Genomic DNA, 16,338 nt, shown 5'->3' with positions numbered 1-16,338 from the left:
CAAGAAAGAACCACCGACCCTTGAGAAGCTACTGGCAAGCTTTCTCACATACCCACATTGGCCAAACCCAAGATTTGAACCCAACCAGACAGAGGTGAGATGGCAGTGATCCATAACAGTGAGCGCTTTAGACCACTAGGCCACTCGGGGCCCCGTATTATAACAGACATACTACAGTAAATACAATGCAGCTGAAGACATCTGATCCGCATTGCAGTAGAACTTATTGCAAATTAATGGACAACCAACAAATGTAAAACAAAAAGTCCTAATTGACAGTCTTCAAGCTTGAAAAATATTGTCTGACAACCAGGGACAAATTACAAATTGGTATTTTTAAAAAATTCATTTGACAATGTTAACATCACAATAAAGTTTATAATCAAAATGAGTAAATACATCAGTATAAAGAGACTAAACAACAAGCAAGAGTCTTACATTAAGCTCCCTCCTCCATAAACTTTACACAATGTTCTTTCGCCAAACTGACATGATTTCGAGACATGTTGAGCAAATAAAAGACATATTCAAAGATATTATTCTACATGTAAATGTTTTGTTTTTAAAGTCCTAATTAATAGTCTCTGAGCTTGAAAAAGATTATCTAACAACCTGGGACAAGTTACAAATTCATATTAAAAAATTCATTATTCATTTATCACAATAAAGTTCATAATCAAGTTAATAAATACATTAGAATATGGAAAATGAGCAAGAAGGAAGTATGAAAAGTCCATATAATCAAAACATGCAGACTGACAAAATGAAAAACTGCTTTTGTGGCTTTAAAATTTCACCAGATCTTCAACATATGAAAATACCAAAACCTACATCCAAATATATGTTTCAGTTGACATGTTCAGAAATACCATAATTGCAATACAAAATTATTTACGATGACTTTGGACCTCAAACCTTATATTAACAACAGAAAATCATTAAATCTAATTATCTCAGTAATGTCAAGATATACCAAAATGCTAAGATCATTAAACCTAATTATCTCAGCAATGTCAAGATATACCAAAATGCTAAGATCATTAAACCTAATTATCTCAGCAATGTCAAGATATACCAAAATGCTAAGATCATTAAACCTAATTATCTCAGCAATGTCAAGATACACCAAAATGCTAAGATCATTGAACCTAATTATTTCAGCAATGTCAAGATATAACAAAATGCTAAGATCATTGAACCTAATTATTTCAGCAATGTCAAGATATACCAAAATGCTAAGATCATTAAACCTAATTATCTCAGCAATGTCAAGATATACCAAAATGCTAAGATCATTAAACCTAACTATTTCAGCAATGTCAAGATATACCAAAATGCTAAGATCATTAAACCTAATTATCTTAGCAATGTCAAGATATACCAAAATGCTACGATCATTAAACCTAATTACCTCAGCAATGTCAAGATGCTAAGACTAGTTAATCTATAATTACTATTTATCTGCCAAAAAAAGAAAACAGACAAGTTATTGAACAGGTATCATCCAGTGTATCAGATATAATCATAATGTGGGTTTGATAAAAGACATTCATATCAGTTTATATTATGCTTATTATTAAACAGTAAAGGTCCAAACCAGGGTTAAGACCTTTGACCTTAAAATGAATGTCAGAGTGCTATCATCTTGTTTATTGGAATAGAACAAGATACAAAGCTTACTCAAAATTCATTTGGATGTGTCCATTAGGTCAGTGAAGGACAAAAATGCAAGCTGTGACATTTGACTTGACCGTAAGGGATCAAGCAGGTCTAGTTTTCAAATTGTTTAAAAAAGTGTGGATATGATGGTGGTTAAATCAGCAATATTTTCAGAAAGTGTTTAATTGAAAACCCCATGTCATTGCCACCATTCAAGCAAGAGGAATAGTGATAACAAATTTTTTTAAATGGTTAGAAGAGCACTATTCATTAAAGACCAAACTGCAATAGTTTTTATGAAAATCTCCATAGTGACATGATTGACTATGCAGCATCAGTAGCAATATAAGTATTTTTCGGGATGAAAATGATTGTCAAAGCAACCATATTGTCCAGCATTATTTTAATCTATCTATTTATCTATCTATCTATCGATATATATATATATATATATATATATATATATATATATATATATATATATAGATATATCCTTTTCCATATGACCACACCTTCCAAAGGAGTAGTGATATCAAGATTTTGCAGATGGTGGAAATGGCAATTATGCTGGAAGTCTGATCATTTAGAACAACATATCATAATAAGTCTTTTAGCAAAAGCCACATGTCAATGCAAGTATCTTTCCAACAAGAGTTTCATGATTGTCACCATGATCATTACATTGGACGATTGATCATTACCATTTTCATTCAGAATTAACAAAATAACACTAGAAGATTTGTTGAGGGCAAACTCCATGTTGATATGACCATCCATTCTTGAGAAGTAGCAATATAAAGATTTTCAAGATGATCACCACTGTGTAGGTCTGATCAGCACGCTTTTCATTTTGGATAAACTACATACCATATAAAGATTTAAGTAAAATAGTTATGTATGTAAAGGGTTTAACCGCAAACAGTTAAAATCATGGTGATAAAGTGACAATTAAAACTTTAAGTTCAAAAATATAAATAGAAAAATAGCAGAAATATTTATGACAATAAACCCTGCCAAACATGTGTGTGTGTACATGTGTGTGTGTGATTTGGAATTGAACAGCTTTAAAATAATTTCAGTCATATCGCTATGATGTCTGCAGTGTGACAGTTTATAGTGATGTCTAGCACTGGGGCATCATGTCACATACATGCAGCATGATGTCCCACCCAGTCACATTATCCTGACACCAGGCCAACCAGTCCTAACACTAACCTCTTAATGGTGAGTGCCAAGCAAGGCAGCTGTAAATACCATTTTTATAAGTCTCTGGTATGACAAGATATAATAAAAAGCTCTAATAAAGGTTACAAAAATGTAAAGGCTAAAAATGTATAAAAAATCATTAGAAAGATCAACCCTTCCAAATTAGGAAAATATTTTCTCTTGCCAGACAAAAATATAAATGGTAAAAAATGCCACAGTTCTTCAAAAAGTAAATATTTTTTCTGACAATAAATTATTAAAACGCTGCTTGATCAAAGTGACATAAAATGTATGTCTTGCTGTTTGGAAGTCATTACATGCTACAAGAATTCACTTCACTGTGGGTGCATAACGGCAAGATGCATCCCAGCTGAGGTTTACCCTGTTGGAGGTATATACTGGTAAGGCATGTGTCCTGAATGTGAGCAACCTCATCTCTGTAATATATTATGCATGAATGATATCTCTCTCCAATGGCATTAAGAGGAAACTCGATTCCAATATTACAATCCATGCAAGAGAAAAAACAGTAACAAAATTTTCAAGCTGACCAATGCGATGGATATACTCCATGGCCACCAGATCTGCACAATTTTGTTTTTATATATAATCTTAGAGCTGCCAAGAAAGTACTCTGCCCTGGAAGCCTGGCACACTAGGTGTAAATGTGCATTGCTAATGCATGACCAACACTTGACATCTTATACCTAGCCTCAACTTCCTTGCACAGATATCATAGTCTAATTCAGGCTCTTTACTAGTACAGTGTGACCCCGCTATAACAGTAGTTGGGAGCCAGAACCCTGCTGTGTTATAGGCTGAACTGCGTTATAAACAACCAGGTCAGTTAGCTGAAGAAAATGACGCATGTACCCAAAAATAACTGCAGGCGGGGAGTAGGTAATAAATGCGGCAGTAAAATATGTGCTTCATCTGCACAGTTACCATCTTAAATCAATGCATATTAAATGAGAAATACACCTGTAGTGAAAACAGAGAAGGCATATATAGTAGTTGACTTTATTTAGTGAACCACGAATTGGTACATATATGTGAACTCTTTATATATACATGTCTAATGTATAGCATGAACAGAGTATCAACACCGTGTACTCACCCGCGAATCTCATCATATACATTGAATCCACAATATAAGTGATTCCATCGAAAATATGCACACACAGAGATTTAAAATATTCAATAATTTTGTCACAGGTCATAATGGTCTCAATTCAGTGGAAAAACAAAGCACAATGGCATAATGAACGATGAAGCACATGTACTTTTCAGTGTATCCCAAGTCAGTAAAAAAATTAGTTTGCTTTTTAACTGCCATTGATAGCATTGGTAGCATTCATAAGCGTAAATTTTTTCCCTGCAAAAAGGAAATTTTCACGGCCCAGTTAACGTGTTCCAGTCACGTTGGAAAATGCAAAAATTCTTCAGATTCCAGTACTTTTATTTAAGTTTGGTACTGACTTCCTTTGAAGAAAAGCTCTTTGTTTTTATTGAAGACTGTAGTCAGCTTTCTTTGATGAAGGGTGCATGTGTTATTGAATTCACCGCTAAAGGACAGCTTTGGAGAACCAAACAAATGCACGTTTCTTATTGTGGTAGCAACATCATACAACTGTATTGCATGATTGAGACTGGGTTTTCTCTCCATTTGCTGAGTACATTTTCATAACAATTGGTGCTTCAAGGGTAGTCTGTTTCAGCAAACTATTTTATCTGGGTACATATTTAAAAACTGGCCATCATTTGGACTATTCTAGTCACTGTTCCTGCCTGCCTACTGAACAAGCCAATAAGTAAGATTAAACCAATAAGATGTGCGGGGTTAAATTTGTGGTAGCAGCAGGATGCTGCCTTCCAGGCATGCGTCAGAAATTTAACAAAGGGTCAGTGAACAATAGAGATGCAGGTATTTCTGGTCTGTCGACAGGGATTATTACAGAAAATGTCAGTGTTCTGAAGAATTTAATTCTGAGTGAAAAGAAGGAGTTTTACTTACCATCCACATACAAATGTCAGTCTTTGCAAATATATTAATTACTAGCGAGCAGCCAAAAATCCGACGAAAGATAGATTACGAGATAATGCCTCATCTGGTTGATCTGCGTTAAAAGAAATGTCAATAAAAAAGCTGAAATCTCACAACATACAGTACTCATGCTAGATGTCAAGAAAAGCAGATTAAGATATAACAATGCAATGTTTAGACCAATTATCTGGATTTTTTGGCAATGATCATTTTTCTGTAGTGTTTGCTAGCATGCTGTAAGTCCGTATTTTAAGGGTAATTTTCATAAGACTTACAGCAAAATCGTAAGAGTTGGCAGGTTTGTATATCCAGTTTGCAGCTTCCTTTCATGGAGCCTATACATTTCTCCACTCCGAAACCATTGGTTGTATATGGGACATTTTCAAAAAAACTCGAAATTTATGTCACACTCATTTTTTTTTCAAGATACACAATTAGAGCATTAAAAAAATAGTTTACAAGGTATGTTAATACATATTCTAAATAGGAGCACACAAAAAAACTATACACCTACATATCTTATTGTCTCGTGATCATGATTTATATCCTCAAAATTGACATTTTTGCATGTCACAAAAACAAATTTTAATATTTGTGATAAAACTATGTTACTTAAAACATACAATTTTTAACTTTTTATAGCTCAACTATAAACTTTAACATGATTTCTTTACTTCTTTGTCACTAACATTCAAATATTATAGTATTTTTTTTTTTTTTTCAATTTCACTTTTGTCACAGAAAAAATGTCCATTGCATAACGCATACACATTTTTTTTATTTTGCATTACCCCCCTTTATGTGTTATTTCCCCTTGTACTACTTGTCACTAACTCTACTTTCATAAAGTTAAAATGGCGGGGTGATTGAGACAACAAAAGACATTTTACAAAGAAAACATTGATAAGGTAAGTCCGATTAGTGGCATATATTTTAAACATGTCCAGTAAGTAACTCATACAAATAGCATTTGCTGCAATCTTTGGAAAACAAGAAATTATTCTAATAATTGCATTTCCTGTGCAGATGTTATTAACAGAAAATTATCATTGACCTTTAAGTAGTGACGAGTAAAAATAGAAAAGCATGTGAATATGTCCATTGCATAACAGTCCATGATATAACGCCGAATATCGTTATGCAATGGACATAGTCCGTTATGCAATTGACAAATGCCGTTAGCTGATGGACATGATTCGTTATGCAATTGACAAAACATGCAACAATGAAATAAAAACATTCAGCAAAATAATACACTACCCTCACAAACATTTTTAAAGTGTTTGCGAATTAAACCAGTTTTTATTGCATTTATTCAAAGCCCTTCAAGGTTCATGTAGACTCACAGCATCATACAAAACGTCCTCGTGATGAAGTGGACAAAAATATATTGCTTATTTTAGTATGGCAGTAAAGTGGCACATCATTTATCTAAGAATGTGGTAGATTTTATATTGAAAAAAACAACGATAAAATAGTCTGTGCATTAGTTAAAAATCTGACTAATTCCTGTAACAAGACATGACAAAAAAGTGAATTTAAGGCTATATTTGGCGACATGTCCATTTGAAAAATATCTTCTTTTTATTATCCACAGATAAACCTAAAATATCATGGTTTTGACAACAAAAGAAAGACAAAGGAGGTTTCGTGAAAGATTAAAACAAGATCCAGAAAGATATGAAGAATTTAAACAGAAAATGAGACAACGGTATCATGACCAGAAAGCAGCTGGCAAAATTACCTTAATTGACACCAAATCCGAAAGAAATAAAAGAAGTCAGAGAAAATATTGGAGACAACAGAAGAGGAAACAGAGATCAAGACAGAAAGACTTGGAAAAAGAACTTACACCGCCATCTTCGCCATCTACACCCGCAAGTAAAGATCAAGAACCTCCAGCACCGTCAAGACCACAACCATCTAGACAAAAGGAACAAAGTAAACGTGAAAGAAAAAGAAAGGATGCAAAGTGCTACAGAGACAAGAACTCCCTACAAATGAAACTTGATAGTGCCAACAAAAAGCTGGCTATGTACAGGAAGAGAATACAAAGAATGAAAGATGCACTAAGTAAGGATTCACCAAAAACTAAAACAAAGAAATTACTGAGACATCTGGCAGGCAACAACTCATCGATCAATAAAGTAAGAAGGTCCCTAGAGTTTCACTGTGCTTTAATCAAACAACTTAGACTTAAATACAAGTTAAAAGAGAATAAGAAAAAGGTTAGTCATGCTGTAATTGGTAGTGTGATTCGAAAATATAAAGCCCTAAGCTATATTCGATCAGAAATTGGAATAAGGAATCCATCAAAAGATGACAGGAAGAAGAAGAAAGGAACTAAAATCAAGCGTCTGCGTGTTGATGTTCAGCAGTTTTTTGAAAGAGATGACAATTCCCGAATTACAACAGGAGTTCGTCAAACTGTAACTAAACTCAAGGATAAAAGGCAGAAACGTTTATTGCTAGATACGATTGAGAATCTTTATGAAAAGTATCGAAGGGAAGCTAAGGAAGCCATAAGTTTTACCACATTTTGGCGTCTCAAACCATTTTGGGTGAAACAAAAGACAGAAAAAGAGAGGGAGACATGTCTGTGTAAGACTTGCGAAAATCTTACTTTTATGGCCACTGCCCTGTACAAACACAAGGCAATAAAAACATTTAATATTGAAGTCCTAGTAACACAAGTGGTTTGCAATCCTAATAACAAAGACTGCATGTTTGGGAATTGTAGTAGTTGCAAGGAAAAACAAGTAGAAACAAACATCGAAGATTTCAACACTGAGATCAGTTGGAATCAGTGGAAAACAGAGAAGGAAAAGAGAACATTTAAAAACGGAGAAATAAAAGAAGTAACTGTCACGAAAAAAACCCAGGAAAATGGATCACTTGGACATCTTATGGACAGATTTCACGATGACCTATGGATAAAAGGAAGAAAGCACCTTTTCATTGTTAAAAACCAAATGAATCACTACAGAAAACTTAAGGAATCACTAGGCCCAAATGAATGTCTTCTCCACGTGGATTTTGCAGAGAATTATGTAGGAAAGATGGAAAAAGAGATTCAAAGTGTTCACTTTGGAGCTTCACAGAATCAAATAACACTACACACAGGTTATTATATCACTGGAACAATGAACAAGCTTCAATCTTTTTGTGGAATTTCAGATAGCCTCCAACATGATCCATATTCTATTTGGGCTCACTTGAATCCAGTGTTGAGTGAAATTAGAGAGAAATATCCAGAGGTAGACACTGTACACTTTTACAGTGATGGTCCAACGACACAATATAAGCAGAAGTTGAACTTTCACATTCTTAGTAATGAAATTTTTAGTTACGGCTTTACACAAGCTCAATGGAATTTTCATGCTGCAGGGCATGGCAAAGGGATACCAGACGGAATAGGGGCAGCTCTTAAGAGATCTGCAGATCAGAAAGTAAAACATGGAGCAGATATTCTTAATGCTGACAGCTTCTTAAAAGAAATGAAGACTACAAACACTTTGATACAGGTGTATCTTGTCAGAGATGTTGATATTCACAGTATGGAGGCAAAATACAAGAACCCACTGTTAACAGTTCCAGGGACAACAAAACTCCATCAGATTTTTATTGATAAACCAGATGTTATCAAATATAGAGATGTTAGTTGTGTATGTTATAAACAATGTTGCAAGGACCATCAACTTCAAACGTTCTCATTGTTACCAGGTACAAAAGCAGAAGAATCAAAAAGGGTGTTCAGCAAAGGCAAAAGTGAAACAAATCAGAAACAAGATAACAGCTTCAAGGATATACCGATTACAGATGAGAAAAAGAAACAGACTACCTTGAACGGTCGAACGAATGAGGATCTACAGGAAGTCAGAAGAAAAGAAGGAACATTTAGAAGAATTCTAAAGTCATTACAGGCTAGAGACACATTCATTAATCTGAAAAAGCAATGTGCCATAATAAAAAATCAGATTGGGTATACACATGGAACACCAAGGTCTTATCATAACTTTCAAGCTGAGCCTATTTCACAATCAATTCTACCAAACAACATTTCTGTTAATGGTGACACGGCAGTGAAGGTCAAAGCAGACGGAGATTGTCTTCCTGCGTGTGGAAGTGTTTTTGCATATGGGAACGACTTACATGTATTTGAGATGAGAACACGAATAGTAGCAGAACTGACATTAAATGAGGAATACTATCTAAATGAAACTAATCTTATCAAAGGCGAGGTAGCAAACACTGAAAAGGTTGGATCACTGATAAAAGCATATGCAATGTATTCCGAAGAATACATGCATGATGGGAAACTAACATCAGATAAAATCAGAGATATTTATGAAAGAGAAGTTCTGAAGATAACTAAAGAAAAAGTTTACATGGGAATCTGGCAAATCCATGCCCTTTCATCGGTTCTAGGAATGTCACTTCGATCTATTTACCCTGAACTTGGAAATCCAGTAGTTAGACGACATTTGAATAGAACAGTTGAACCAAGAATTAATGAGAAAAGGTCATGTGTTGGACAAATTTTTTGGACAACTACTAGATCAGACATGCAAAATCAAAACTGGATACCGAACCATTTTGTCCCCATTTTACCAGAAACCTGCAACACCAGTGTCAATGAGATTGAGAAAAAAACAGAAAGAAACACTAATGCAGAAATCAAAGAACTATATCATAAATTTTGCGAACAAACCAAATCTACTGAAGTGAGTATAGATGGTTACCTAGGAAAGTATGTTTTAATAACATACAATGACCAGTATTATCCTGGATTGGTTAATGACATTGATTTTGAATCTCAAATGGTGTTTATCGAATGTATGGTCAGAATTGGATCCAAAAACGAAAACTGCTTTTTCTGGCCAAAGAAAATTCACGACAAGAACTGGTATGAACTTGATGAGATTAGATGCATGATTTCTGAACCAGAACCTATTGAGGGTACAAACCACTTTGCGGTAAAACAGTCTGAGTGGGAAGATGCTAAAAGACCCTAAACCTGCACTTACATTTTAACTGTGTATCAAGATGTAAAGATGAAAAGAAACACTGTTTGAATTTGTATTTCTGTGTAGTTAAGATTTTTGACGTGATAAAATTAGGGTAAAATGTTAGTGTAGTTTGATAAAAGTTAGTTATGATAGTTAAAATTTGCATATTTTAAATTTTGTTTCAATGGTCATCAAGTAAGATACTTAGAGACTTTTGCCTTTATATTAATTGACCATACCAATATGTTTTTTTAGTAAATATGTTTCTTCTGTTTTGACTTTTTAATTTAAAGTTTATATTAATTCTTGACAGGATATTGTCAACTGCATAACGAGAGTGTCAATTGTATAACGGTAATGTCAATTGCATAACATGCTTAATATAACATTTTTTGCAAATTCTAACACCATTCAATGCTTGTTATCTAATTATTTAATGTTGTTTTCATCATGTGTATAACATCAATCTCTTCAAATGGGGATTGTTTATTTGTTGTTCATGTAAAATAATTTTTTTCGATTGTTTTTTAAACATTTTTTAACAATAACTACATGTTTCAACAATATAATAAGTTAGTTGAAAAAATGGAGGATAAAATAGGTGGGATATGTTTGTAATCGTATAACACATTATTTGGTTTATGGTTTTGATTACTATATTAACTCAGAAAAAAAATATAAAGATTTTTGTTATCGTTATGCAATTGACATTTTTTGTAACCTGTATTTGAATATTTTGAAAAAAAATATATTTACTGTTTGAGTTAAGGTTGCATATTTTTTATTAGTGGTATTTGATGTTGGTTTGTTTGATTGAAAAAAATAAAAAGTCTTTATCAAATAATTTATTTTTGTCCACGGCCTAGTCTGAAATTTCGCGTTTTTTTGAAAATGGCCCATATAGAGGTTTACACAGCCAACAATGTTGCCAATAAAAAAATTGCCAAATGGTATATTATGCCGCCAATAAGGGAGAAAAAAAATCCAAGTTTGCGACATTGGTGAAGCTCTATGTGATCCCAGTATAAACTTTTTGTGCGTTATTTTTTGTACTTTTAAGAAAACTATTTTTTTGTGTATGAGAAAAAAACCCCAAAAATTTCATATTCATATATGATCTCTTCCCCAAAATGATAATAAACTTTGTATGTTTTTTTCGTACTTTTAAAAAAGTGTACGAGAAAAATACATGTACATGAAATTTCAGGAGCCACTCCATGACCATGTTATGTCAAAATTCATGTTATAATGAAGCATGCTATAGCGGGGTCACACTGTAACTACTAAATTACTATTAAATACCAAATTACTAATACTAAACTGATAACAAGCATTATTCAGATCAACCTTCTGATTTCCAATAGATTCACCTTAATAGTTCCAGCTCTTCTTGGATCTTCACTCTGCCAGTGCTGACAAAAGAATATCCCAAACTGCACTAATCAGGGTTTTCACTGCTGTGATACAGAATGCAAGTGTACGATCGACATCAGATCCTGCATCATGTACTAAATACTAGAACGGTGACATCTACATCTCTTTGCTGGACAATGCTAAAGTATAACAAATTTTGGCTGGTGTTGAGGCCTTATGACTTTCTTCAATCAATTTAGTTTTGAAAAGTAAGTTAAAATCAGTTTGAATCTATATAATTAGAAATGAAAATTATTTACATCAAGATATGTATTTCTTCACTATAATGGGGCAAATAAATAAATGTCCGCTTTTGAAATTAACAGAATTCCTAGTTATCAATGAGAACTGCTACTGACAGATGGAAATCATCAGCCTCCAAAAATATGGCCAACAGGTAGAAAATATTTAGGTTCACCTGAGTCTAATATACTGGAATACATTATTTTTTTGTAAAAAAAAATATCTTATATGATTAGAGAACATACTATACAATATATACGATCAGTATACTGACCCAAAAAAATCACTTGATAGCTAATGATGGGCAAAATGGTAGCTGCCAATTTCAAGATGACATACCAATCTAAGATAATATTTCTAGTATATTCTCAAATCATATCTGATAGAAAGAAAAAAAAACATTATATAAGATCCTGCTGAACTTAAATTTTCTTCCTGTCAGCTACCTTTTTTTGCAATATTTATTTTCCATCCACTTCCCAATAGTTCAGATGGTGCTCACTGCCATTTTGGTGCGAATGGCACTACAGATAATAAAGTTTTATGTATGATGATTAAAACAATGAAAATTAGATGTTACTCAGTGACTAAGTCACCTAAAACACTAAAATGAACATTCCAACAAAAATTGTATGACTGTATAAATGATGGCACATCACAAACAAATGAAATATCTACATTATATCAAGGTACATGATAATTAATAGTATAATACAGTCATAATTACATATGCTGCCCTTAGACTGCAAAATAGAGATTAGAGTCTAGAAAATAAACAAATATGAACTAGAAAGTGAAGCACATAAACAACTGGTCAGGAAAATTTTAATTTCCACAGTGAACTGTCCTGAACAAGTGGCTTGGAAAAAAATACAGTTAAAAAATCTAACTGATATCATAGTTATTCAGGCACTTTATCAGCTAAATATTTGACAGCTAATAGGTGTAAGCCACATGCAATTAATTTATCTGCCAATACTAGAAGGGTTTAACCGCAAACTATTAAAATCATGGTGATAGAGTGCCAATTAAAACTTTAAGTTCTAAAAATATCAACAGAAAAATAGCAGAAATATTTATGACAATAAACCCTGCCAAACATATGTGTGTGTGTACATGTGTGTGTGATTTGGAATTTAACAGCTTTAAAATAATTTCAGTCATATCACTATGACGTCTGCAGTGTGACAGTTTATAGTCATGTCTAGCACTGGGCATCATAACTATGATGTCATAGTTATTCAGGCACTTTATCACCTAAATATTTGACAGCTATTAGGCGTAAGCCACATGCAGTTAATTTATCTGCCAACTCCTGTTTTGTAGCACAACTTGAAGCTAAACACCAACAATACAACATCTGATAACATTTCTCAACACAGCTAGCACAATCAGTATCAATTGCACTAATCTTTTCATCTGCAACAGATAATTTTCTCCCAAGTTTCTTCCAGTCAGCCCCCACATCCAAAGCGATGGATTGAAGAAGATCCTGTGTGAATCCTGTAATTAGATCAATTACAGCAGCAGAGGGAGCGAGTCCGACAACTTTTTAGACAAAATTTGATTGAGGCTTTAAAACGACAAATAGAGCCTTCCTTCGAAATCTCACTTTTCGAACAAAAAAAAAATAAAGTCTCCGTTTGGCAAATGGAGCCTTAGCGTTTTTTACTCGAAAACGCTATATTTCGCCACAACATCTCGTTGGTGTTTTCCCGTGGTAATCATCGGGCGTCCCGCGTCGATGTCATCGCCCCCTCTGCTGCTAAGTGGTTATTTACAATTTAACCGAATATTTGGTCAAGTCCGATACGATATCGTGTCCGAGGATCATGTAAATTTATCGTTACAAATCCATGTGGGGTCGACTGAGCATGACTAAAAAAGTTTCGAAAAACATTAAAGTCCATGTCACCGCCGCACCATGTCTGCCAAATATTTCGTAGCGTGTGTGTATCAACGCCGTTGAATACAGCAAGAATATTACAGTTGTCTCTGATTACTTTTGGAATCTGAGTGTATCGTTGAGTGACATATATCACGTCAGTGTTTTTATGCCTGCCTCTGGAAAATATCCTAGCTGGGTTTTTTTGATTGTCTAACATAACATCATCGTACACGACTAGATTGTTAACGTCGCCATCAATATCATCGATACCCGGCGCATCATTGATATCCGTAATAAACTCGATGACATTTTTTTTAGCGATCGCTGATGCATTCTCGTTGAAATCTTTCAACACCTCGTAGCATCGTTGATCATCTACGCTAGGAGCAACCAAATACAACTTATCCCACTTCATCCATCTCATTATTAAATTGAGTAACAATTGCGTCTTGCCGGATCCAGATGGTCCGATGATAATCATCCGGATCGAGTTTGGTAACGCTGCAACATGCTTAACTGGTTCTCTTGTTTTAGTCGCTGAAAAGTCAATTATATTCATGTCTCTATACATAAATTATGGATCTATATTGTGTAAAGTGTAGAGTACGTACTGGCACAAATGATATGACAACCGCTACAACAAAAAATAACAGATCGGCGCTTACTGGTAAGTGTGTACAATGCGGTACAAAGAAATTTAGATTTATTTCTATTAGACCCGGAGATGTTTTAAAAAAAAGCGAGGAGGTGACATCGCAGCCAAATTGGCAAAACTCCCCGGAACACCGTGGGCAAAGTATCCAGGAGAAAAGCACCTCCCAGGATATAACTACTGTGGCCCCGGAACACGATTAGATATTAGACTCGATGATCAAAATCAGCCCAAACCCGGTGAGTATCCAATAAACGCTATCGATAAGGCGTGTCATGCTCATGATGTTGCTTACAAAAGTAGCGATCTGCAACAGCGTCATATCGCGGATGTAAAATTAATTCACGCATTAAATGCTATTCCTGATCAATCCGTCAAAGAAAAATTAGCCTCATGGTTGGTAAAATCGGCTATGAAAGGTAAATTAATGATTGGAAGCGGAGCTTCTGGCGCTGGTAATTGAAAACGATAGCGTTTATAATAACAACATGGATTCCATCTATTATTCTCCGAGAGGATACTGGAAGGGGAAGGCCGCAATTGGTAAGCTTGCAAGCGCTGCAAAGGTAACAAAGACCACTGCGGCTAATTGGTTATCCAAACAGGCTATATGGCAAATCTATCTACCACCGCCTAAACAAATCAACTTCTCGCGCTTTGATGTCAGCGTACCTAATGAAGTTCATCAGGCTGATATACTATTTCTGCCGCATGACAACGGTTACAAATACGCGCTAACCGTAGTTGATGTTGCGAGTCGATACAAACAAGCGGAGCCGTTAAAAACAAAGTCGGCAACTGAAGTAGCCGCTGCGTTTGAAAGAATTTATCGAAGAGGCCCTCTGCGCTGGCCAAATCTATTACAAGTTGATCCCGGTAGTGAATTTCGCGGCGCTGTTTTATCAACGCTGAAACATCATAGCGTCGCGATACGACGAGGTCATACTGCGCTACATCGTGATCAGGCAATTGTTGAACGATTCAATCGGACTCTTGCTGAACGGTTATTTGGATATCAATACGCGAAGGAATTCATCCAAGAAAAACGATCTCGTGAATGGGTTAAAAGGTTGCCAGGTGTAATTGCCGCGTTAAATAATGAGATTACCCGAGCAATCAACATGAAGCCCAGCGACGCGATTAAAGAAAAGTATATACCCGGAAGATCAAAAATAGATAGCGTTTCCAAGCCGATTCTCGGCGATGTCACTGTTAGATATCTGTATGAACCAGGAGAGCTTGAAGGCGGTAAAAAAAGGGCTACTGATCCTATTTGGAGTGTTACCACACATAACATATCAACGATAACACGATCAACTGGTAGATCACCGATCTATAGACTGGATTCAACTGCTCCTCAGCGCGGATTTACACGCGAGCAACTACAAGTGATACCTAACGATACTCAATTGCCACCACGTGGTCTTAACTAGCGCCGTTGCGTCTATTGCACTCAAGACAGGTCAACCTCACATTGTTTTTGACATGACCGAGACTGTTATCGATCCTATCCACGGTAAATTGGCGAGTGTCTTTATCCGAATAACGCCAACTCATTATACAATTGCAACTCGCGCAGTGATTATTCTGTTGTTGTCGTAGCGAGATTATTAATTCGGCATCAATATCAAAACGCCGCTGTTTTTTTTTATCCTGTTGGCGGTAACCCGAGAGTTTTCTATCAATGACGCTTGTATCGATGGTGACTCCGTCAGTGACTCCGTCAATAACAATTCTTCGAAGCTGATTTATCCTTCGTACTCTGGACACTGCAAGATAGACTAGATTCGACCATTCGATGCGATTATCAACTATCCAAACAATTGTGTCCGTGATAGTTAGTCCCTGCGAGGAATGTATTGTCGTTGCGTATCCTAGCGTCCACGGGGATTTATCAGCACGTAGCGCGTCCTCGACGACGCTGATATCAACGAGCACAATATCATTCAGCACGAGAATTTGTTTTTCTGTCCGGCCTGGAATCTCAACTTCAATGTTCTGCCGCCGTGTGTCCGCGGGTCTATAACATAACGGCACTGGACGCGTTGGAAACTTTTCCTTATGCAACGTAAACAACTTCCGCTGAAGTGTGTCCCTGACTATCTTTCTACTCGCTACAATCAAATCGTTTGGTCTCCATGTTTCCCAGAATTCATTTAACGGCGTTTCCGGAATCACCTCGCGAATTATTTCACACTGAATTCTATCCGGCTGTAATCTGATT

The 16,338-nt window shown here is 35.2% G+C and overlaps 2 protein-coding genes across 2 annotated transcripts in view; one reads left to right on the top strand and one right to left on the bottom strand.

The window, feature by feature from the left end:
• Positions 1-6,522: 6,522 nt before the first annotated feature.
• Positions 6,523-10,292, top strand: LOC149769900 (uncharacterized). Its single transcript, XM_089949681.1, has one exon. It carries the CDS (start codon positions 6,523-6,525, stop codon positions 9,922-9,924), a length of 3,402 nt encoding a protein of 1,133 aa, XP_089805807.1. The 3' UTR covers positions 9,925-10,292.
• Positions 10,293-12,034: 1,742 nt separating this feature from the next.
• LOC149769899 (uncharacterized) overlaps positions 12,035-16,338 on the bottom strand; it is a 32,379-nt gene continuing 28,075 nt past the window's right edge. Inside the window, exon 5 of the mRNA XM_089949680.1 lies at positions 12,035-13,077. Within this exon, the coding sequence (XP_089805806.1) occupies positions 12,812-13,077 (266 nt within the window). The 3' untranslated portion in view covers positions 12,035-12,811. The remainder of the gene's footprint in view (positions 13,078-16,338) is intronic.

This window comes from Sinohyriopsis cumingii, unplaced genomic scaffold (genome assembly GCF_028554795.1).
Source record: "Sinohyriopsis cumingii isolate HCF-2022 unplaced genomic scaffold, ASM2855479v2 utg003061l, whole genome shotgun sequence".
NCBI lineage: Eukaryota > Metazoa > Mollusca > Bivalvia > Unionida > Unionidae > Sinohyriopsis > Sinohyriopsis cumingii.
Note: the sequence above shows the minus strand (reverse complement) of the source record. Positions and strands in the feature narration are given on the sequence as shown.

Bases quoted from the DNA above. Each gene is read 5' to 3' on its own strand.
- LOC149769900 (XM_089949681.1), top strand. From the start codon at position 6,523: ATGGTTTTGACAACAAAAGAAAGACAAAGGAGGTTTCGTGAAAGATTA.